Genomic DNA, 8,543 nt, shown 5'->3' with positions numbered 1-8,543 from the left:
CCCAAACTTCATAAGGAACAAGTTTGCTATTTTTTTTTCCTGGCTTTGTATTTTTTTTAACTTCCCTTCTGTGACTGTTAGAATTCCTTCATGATTGCAGCAACTCTCTCTTTGCCCTGATATGTTACTTTCTGTGATTTGCAGCTGGAGGGGGGTCTTCATGCAGCCCTGTTCTTGCGAGAAAGCATAAAGGTGATTATTTCCAAAATCAAATTTTTAATTGCATTATTCTCTGATTTTTATTTCCTCTCCCATTTCATTGTCTTCCTGAGCTCTGGTCTTCATTCACAAATGCCTTCCTGTTTTCAGGTGATTTTAATCACAGTAAATCTTAAAATAATTCTGAGACAATTTCTGGTGGTTACAACCAAGACATTCTAAAATTATTCAAAGCTCATTCTTATTTTTGCTATAGTGCGCTAGCAAAACTATGATGATAAATACTGATGAAATTTTAATTTTTTAAGACCATGTTTAGAAGTATTCAACTGGGCGTTCTTCCTTTTGTCAGTAATGCTTAACCTTTAATGTAACTGACAAAACAACCTCCCTGTTTTTTGATAGGCATATTTTCTTGTTTCACTAATGCATGTGTATGTCTGCATGCTTTGGTATGTGATGCTTTTCTATTAATTTTTCTGACCTGTCATTGATAACTAGGAATACTCATTCTGTGTTTTACTGTGTATGTTTTTATTTCTTTAGCAAGCAACACATTTAACAGAATTTAAAAAAAAAAATTTTACTCTGAAATATTATTTTCTTAGTTTGTGCATAAAAGTACCTGGTTATTATATACTTTGATTAGTAAGTCATATCCATAATGGAATCACTCTAGATACAGCTCACAATAGATTTGTCATCTGACCAAGACGCTGCTGCTACTGCAGTGGAGCTGTGTGAGAGTCATTGCAAGCACAGTAGGCAGAAAGGTGTTGAATACTATGATAAGGTGAACTTCATGGCAAGGTAGTTTAAAACTAAATAGGATTAAACAGGCTCAAATGACTGCTCTAGCATCTAGCTTACTTTTTTTTCTTCAAATATATTCTTCCATCCTTGCATGCGAGGAATCTCTGTATGCTTTATTGCTCTAACAATATACCTAAATATGAAATAGAGGGTAGAGCTCGGTAGAGATTGAAGTGAAATATTTATCACTGCATCAGTGAGCACTTGTTTGGAAACAATAGAGTGAGTGAAAAGTTGCTCTGAATATAGGTATTGCTGCAGCATCCTAAGGTGAGACAGAATGCAATAAATCAGAATAGCAGTGCATATAACTTTTAAAAAATGGTAGAATTGTGACGTTAATATTTTGAACTTGTAGTCTTCAGTGGAGATTTAATAATAATAGTGTGAATTCAATTAATTTGTTAAAGCAGTAACCTTTCACTTTGCTGGTGAACGCACGTGAGCCATTATTTTATCCTCTTTTAATATCAAGATGCAAATATTGTTTTGAGGTAAAGAAAATGGTATAAGAGAATTTAAAGATATCTATTCAGGATTTTGCATTTTGTACAGGTTTAATCTCAAATTCGGAACTATTCATTTCCTACCACTCGTCATTATAAGAAGAAGGGAAGAAGTGAGATTATCCTCTTTCTTGAAGTGGTTTTGCATTTTAATGACATATACAGTACTAGAGTTGAGCTGCTAGCCATGGGTGAAACATCTCTAGCTATAATATTCTTTCATATGTTTAAAGTGAAGCTGATCTACAGAAATCTGTGACCCTCATATTGGAGCTCATCTATCCCATATATTTTCAGTTATACTGCTTCAGAACATCTTTATTTTGGACCAGCTGGCCTGTGCTGGTTTGTTTGTTTCAACCCTAGAAAATTATTTGGAAAGAAGGCTCAAAACTCATTTTTAAATGGAAGAATACGTTCTGTATCCTAACTGGTTTTTATTTATTCATTTATTTCAGAGGAACATTTTCCTATGGCTTGTTCTATAAAGTGATGTAAACATACAAAATATAATAAGCCCAATTGGTGTTTTTCAATGTCCTTCTTCTTTCACACACTTTTAAAGGTGATCGGCTGTGGAAAACAGAAGAAAACTCTGGTTTGTTTCAGTGAAATGGATATGAATGTTGGAAAGAGTAGAGAATGATGTGCTATCTTTCCTGCTTTGGTTGGGAATTCCTAGCGCAATTTTACCCATTCTTGTGGGAATGAGCAGTTCTCAATAATTGCTGTGTTGTTTTACACAGAACATGCACAAAGATTTCATGTTAACTTTCTGCCTTATCTCGGGTTTGAATGGCATAAAACATACTTTTGTGGAGGAAGATAGAGTTGTGTAGTTGTGATAGAGAAATGAGTACAAAAGTCTATTAATGCTTTTTTCCACTAATTACTTATATGAAATATAAAACAATTCGCCTACAGTTGTCAGAACATTGATATCTTGCATGGTAAGTTTTGGACTGCTGGTGAAATTTATTCTAAAGTGCAAAACAGGCTTATGCCTTACCAATTGTCACAAATACCTCTGAGCAAACAGCTTGCAAGATGCAGAAGGATGGCTTTAATTGTTTCCTCTTTTCAGTAGAGATGTGTATAATCAATGGATATACAGATAGTATGGTATATCTGGGAGTTTGGCTGATGTAATTGTTATATTGGAGTAAGGAAAGAAAGTCACTCACCCTATCCTGGGCTCGCAAAATAGACTCTAGTGGAGCGGATCTCCAGAGAGATCCTTCCCCACTGGCAGTCAGCTCTTAAATGGATCTAGGAGAGGTGCAGCCAGGCTCCACCCCTTCCTGCAGCACAGGTGAATTGCTTGCCTCAGGTGATTAATCAGAGGTTCAGGCCATGATTCAGCAGCTGTATACAAGTTGAATCTCTGTTTTACTCCCAGGCAGTGAGCATCTGCAGGTATCTTTCTCTCTCCACTGCTTCTATTTTAAATAGATATTAAACTGTGAGTAAAGGAACTCTAAGTGATTGTATTAGGCTATAAGTGGTTCTCATTCTTCCTATGGCTAAAGTCTCACTAAAGATTTTTGCTTTAGTAGCTCCTGGACCTTAATGGATTTTATCCATAGTTCATCATTCTTTCCCGCTTATGTTGTCTTGTGCTTCTTCCCCTGAGCATTTTCACTTCTTTTATCATTGGAATTCCAGGCTCTGACCTGGGATTAGCCTTTGACTGATGATTTTAATAGCCATTAAGAAAGAGGCTATTTTATTATTTGTGGTGCTTATTGTCCCTCTGAGTTGAGGGCAGACATCCAGATGCCTTAGTAATGTGACATACTTGAAGAAATTAGTGGGATTTTAAGAACAGTCCAAAAAATAAACTGGAATAAATATATAAGTGGTTCCTGAGTGGTTAGACCATTCAATAGAATTGCTTAGCTGTATTTCTTCATTGCTGTTTCTTACCTGAAGAAAGATAGTGAGGGACTGGATTTTTGCTTTCTTCATTCCTTTCTTTTTTCCATTTGTTGCCTGTCATAGCTTTAAAAAAAATATTTGTGATAAGCTTTTAAGTGTCTTCAAGTATTAATCATTTCATGACCATTTCAAGTTGACTGTAACTCTGGAAAACTGTAGACCTCTTTCTTCTGTCACTTCTCAGGTAAAATACTTCTTGGAGAAGAAGAAGGTTTGGACGATGATGCTGAAACCCGATCAGATGTTAGCGCTGCATCATTTGCAGGTAGTAAACATTCCTTCTAGTGTTGCCACCAACCCATGTTACTTTCTTATAAAACTTTCTTTTATTGTGGGTACATAAAATATAAAAGTCTGTTATGTTAACTACTAAGTGGATTGGCACTTGGAGGATGTGATAACCTTAAATGCTCTTTGGTATGAAATATATACTTACATAGTGAAGCTGACTGCCTTTTTTTTTTTTTTAAGCATCATTGAGCTACCGGTATAGATGTAGTGAAATAAAAGTGAGGGAGGAGATGCCTTAAAGGTGATTGCCTCTCTACTGTAGTAATATAGGACATAGTATTTAACAGTGTCTGTATAAAGAGTAAAACAATTGATTGACTCAAAAATATCTGTTTTCCAGCTTCTGTGAAAGGCGAGATAACGAGTGAACTAGCTTCTTCATCGGGTGTGTCAACAGCTGGGTCAGTAGGGAGTTCAGCTGCTGATCCTACTGGACACGATATCATTACTGAGCAGCCACGTTCTCAACATACGTTGCAGTCAGACTCTGTAGACCTGTCAAGCTGTGATTTGACAAGTACGGCTACTGAAGGGGAAGATGATGACGTGCTTAGTCGAAGCTCTAGCCAGATCAGTGCTGTCCAATCAGATCCCACTATGGACTTGAATGATGGTACACAGGCTTCCTCACCAATTAGTGATAGCTCTCAGACTACTACTGAAGGTCCAGACTCTGCGGTAACCCCTTCGGACAGTTCTGAAATTGTAAGTGTGCAACGGGCAGAGGGGGGATCCCCTTCTACTGAGGGTCCTGACATATCTCAGAGCTCTTCCATGGAGGGCCCAGACTTGGATTCTTCTACTTTTCCATCCTCAACTAATAACAATGGAAAGGTCAGCAGCTCACACCCCTATTGGAGAGCTTGACCTCCTTTTAACACTTTCAATTCAGCAGTAATTAAAAATTAAGAAGCTATCAGCAATCTGTTCAGTGTGTAGGTTGTAAGAAGGCAAGCATCAACAGTTTTCCACTCACTGGAAGAATGTGAATATTAAAGGCTTGATATAAATACGTTCTCTTAACATAAACTTCAGTTTATATAGATACATTAATAATTGTTTTGGTGCAGAAGGACTAACGGAAGTGTTAAAGGGTGAACAGAATTTGGAATGTTAGAGGAATATTTTTGGAACCTAATGCTTCACATTGTCTTTTGCTTCTGCTTTTTCACTTGACAACAATGCATTTTTGTTCTTTTTATTCTTACAAATTTCTCCTATACTAGATGAATGTTGCATGATTTACTAATGCAGCAATTAAGTATTTAATAAACAGCTGAAGTATGCATACAGTATAGTATGGTATGAAATTAATCTCTCTGGTAGGCAAGTGTATTATGAGGCTGTAAGTAAAATAGTAAAAGTATAATTATTTGGAACTAGAGAAGAAAATGAATTAGGGGGATAACATGAAATATCTTCAGAGTTGTGGGTTTTTGGTTTGTTTGCCCCTCAAGTTTCCAAACTTTCGACTTAGGTTCACTGGTAGCATCTTTGGAAGATTAATAGTCTAATACCTACAAAAAATAGTAAGCTTACAGTTTTGACAAGCAAATACTCCTGCAAATGTGAGGATACAAGATCCAAAAGAGTGATGGTAATTGCATTCTCTGAATAAAATTTAGGCAGTAAGAGGTCAAAGTGAGCAGACATCTCACAATTGGCAAGTTAGATTTGTTGATTAGTTGACAACTTGTGCATCTTGCAAATTCTTTCCACTGTTCGGTATGTCAATTTACATAGTCTCTGTAATTTAAATTACATTTAATAAAATAACACTAAATTAAATTACATTTAATAATTGTAATGACAATTAGATATATACATATTTTTTTTAACCTAACTAACTGACTTAAACGGCATCCCCTTTACCTACATGTGGGCCTTTCAAGTAATGATTTCCAGGTGCTTTGCTTGTAAGATCAAGAAGTAACTGAAGAAGTATATTGTTTTTCTGATAATGACTTTTTTTTACTGTCGTCTGTTATGTTTTTAGTTTTTTTGTCTCTTGTGATTACTTTCCCCAAATACCTACTGTCTACAAAGTGCATTGGTATAAAGGATTAAAATCCTTTTCAGATGTGTTGATTTTAACACTCTGATTTAGAGTGAGGGAATAAAAATATATTCAGACTCATTTGTCTTTTTTTGTTTAGTTTTCACTACACATTGTATCCTCGGTTTGATTTTTGTGTATTCAAGACAAGTGAGGTTATGGAGAGTTTGACAGCAAGGTAAAGTTCAAGTTGTGACAGTGAAGCTGTTAGTTGTGGTTTGTAGCTAATAAATTAGAGGGACAACTGTGTTTAGAATAAGGAGGCAGAGAGGGTTGTGGAAAAAGTTACTTGCTTACACGTTCAGCTTTCTCAGTGCTAACATCCAAGTTCTTGACCAGAAGACTATCAGGTGTAATGATCCCATTGTGAATCAAATGTTGGAGGAAGGAGGGGATCTGCTTTGGGGCCTGCACGTAACTGTACACTAATGTATCGGGCTCACATTTGCTTTCACATTATTTCTAGATTACTAACACTGCATGTTTAAATCTTATTACTGTGTGTTAAGCTATAAAGTTAGTGTAAGTACTGTCTTCATACTCTGTAGGTTTTGGAGGGTGCTGAAGGACAGTATTCTGGAATGCAGATTGGACAGCTGCAGGATGAGGAAGATGAAGCTGCAAATATTCTACAGGATGATTCATCAGAGTCTTTCAGGACTTCTTCTATTGGTATGTTGATGAATAAAAGGAAAAAAACAAAAACAAACACCTTTAGGGTAGATGTTACAGGTGAATCTGCTGTTTTTAGAGGCTGAAGACTCACTGAACTGAGTGTGAGAATTGAACAGCCAGATCAAAATGAACTTTAAATGCTTCTAGTGAATAACTTGTTTTGATCATTGCTAATTTATTTTTCGTGTTTTATAATTAAGCTCAATCCAAGTGCTTTTAATTTGCATCTAAAATTTAATGAATTGCCTTTTTTCTAAAGCTCTTCAGCAGCCTCACCTGTTGAAAACCATCAGCCATAGTAGGCAGCCTTCTGATAGCAGCGTTGACAGATTTCCATCAAAAGAAGATGCAGTGGAACCTATTGATCATGAAAATAAGGTGAGAAAGTAGTCTTGTTTAAAATATAAAGCAACTAAGTTTAAAAAAAGAAGTTTGTGATTGTGTAAATCAGTGATGAGCATGGGTAGCTTGTATATGTAGGGTACTTCATTATAAGTCAAAGTAAAAAACATTATATAATAAATCTGAGTCGTAGTATTTAATGTAAGATGAACACACAAGTGTTAATCTTGAATGCAACCATGAGCAAAACTATAACAGATCTCATACTTAAGCTCCTGAGAATAGAAATCTCTTTTGTCTGTGCACTAACAGTATACACCAATTACCTGAAATATTTTTATTGCTAGCTGCATACATAACTGATCTCAGAAGTTACCTATTCCTTACTGTAGCCTCTTTTTCAGCAGAGATGCTCATGCAGTTCTAACTGGTGATTATTTCCTCTTTTGTTTTTTGACTTTAGTGTTGGGTCTTGTTCTGAGCTGGGACTAAAGGAGCTAGGTTTGTGACAGGCAGAGCTTAGATTAACTTGGGCTACTGTATAAGTGTAAAACTGCAGAAAGTTGTCGGTGTTCTTTGGAAACAACTTAAGGATGGATTGCTTCTCATACAGAGTTTCCAAAGATCATTGTATGGTATCAAAAAGTAGCTTATCAATGCAAGTCTTGAATAATTTCTATAATTAAAATTAAACTATATTAAACTCTGATCCTTGAGACAAGCTTGTTGAAGCATTAAGTTTAAAGAGCTTTTTTTGGAATATGTATTAAATGTATTTCATAGTATAACCTCTGACATTTTGGGAGTGTGCTGTACTTCTAAATCATGTTGTGCTTTAATTTTTGATTTAAATAAACATTATTTTTATCTCCATAAATCTTGTGATTTGCCTTCAACAGCCCTCCAGGGTAAAAGGAGACATAGGTCACTACACAGATGGAAATTCTGCGCCTTTAGTACATTGTGTTAGACTTCTGTCAGCCTCTTTTCTACTTACTGGGGAGAAAGGAGGTAAGTTTCTCTTCAGACTCATAATAGTTCTGATTTAGATGCTCATGCTAGACTTCAGAGAAACCTAGAGATACTTAAACTTACGCAATTTTTATAGTGAGTCCCATTTTGAATTATTTGATGTACAAAGTGTTGCTGTAATTTGCTTGTCTAATGCTTAATTGTATCTACCATTTGTAAACTCCTGAGAGATAAACCTAAGGCGCTATTGCATCTTTGCACCTTTTTGTGGGGCCATCAGTTTATAGGTTGTGTGGACCTAGCAAAACAACCTAATAATGAGTATGTGATTTCAGTTGATAGTTAGGTGCTCAGTTTTTTGTCTCAAAAACTATGAATATCTAAAAGCTAAAGAAATAATTTTCTCAGTCACAGTCCATCCTACAGAAACTCCTAAAAACAAGTTTAAAAGACCATAGTTCTAATATTTTTACAGTAGTTTGTTTATATCGCTTAATTTGTGATACATAAATCAAGATAGGTAGTATTTTTTTTTTTTTTTTTTTAGCTTTACCTGCTAGCTGTGTTTTCATTCAGAGATGTTTGTTTGTTTTAAATATACTCCAAGATGGTAGTGAGATTGTCCCTATTTATGCTTGGGAAATATACCTCCAGGAATTAAGTGATTTCGGTATAAGAAAGCAGAGAGTTGAGCTAAGGTTTTCAAAGATGTAGCTGGAACTCCAATTTCAACTTTTTTCTTGCTTCTAACATCTAGATGCCTTTGTGTATGCTAGTGTGGCCTTTTATAT

At 35.5% G+C, this 8,543-nt stretch overlaps 1 protein-coding gene across 1 annotated transcript in view; it reads left to right on the top strand.

Moving 5' to 3' along the window:
* The first annotated feature begins 6 nt into the window (after window positions 1-6).
* The window catches only part of LOC104910867 (huntingtin-like), a 22,981-nt gene continuing 14,444 nt past the window's right edge, over window positions 7-8,543 (top strand). The window contains exons 1-6 of the mRNA XM_010710507.2: window positions 7-192; window positions 3,601-3,681; window positions 4,048-4,412; window positions 6,312-6,435; window positions 6,698-6,816; window positions 7,680-7,817. Of these exons, the coding sequence (XP_010708809.1) occupies window positions 4,305-4,412; window positions 6,312-6,435; window positions 6,698-6,816; window positions 7,680-7,817 (489 nt within the window). The 5' untranslated portion in view covers window positions 7-192; window positions 3,601-3,681; window positions 4,048-4,304. The remainder of the gene's footprint in view (window positions 193-3,600; window positions 3,682-4,047; window positions 4,413-6,311; window positions 6,436-6,697; window positions 6,817-7,679; window positions 7,818-8,543) is intronic.

Source organism: Meleagris gallopavo, chromosome 4 (genome assembly GCF_000146605.3).
Source record: "Meleagris gallopavo isolate NT-WF06-2002-E0010 breed Aviagen turkey brand Nicholas breeding stock chromosome 4, Turkey_5.1, whole genome shotgun sequence".
Taxonomy (NCBI): domain Eukaryota; kingdom Metazoa; phylum Chordata; class Aves; order Galliformes; family Phasianidae; genus Meleagris; species Meleagris gallopavo.
This window is presented reverse-complemented; position numbering and strand designations above follow the sequence as displayed.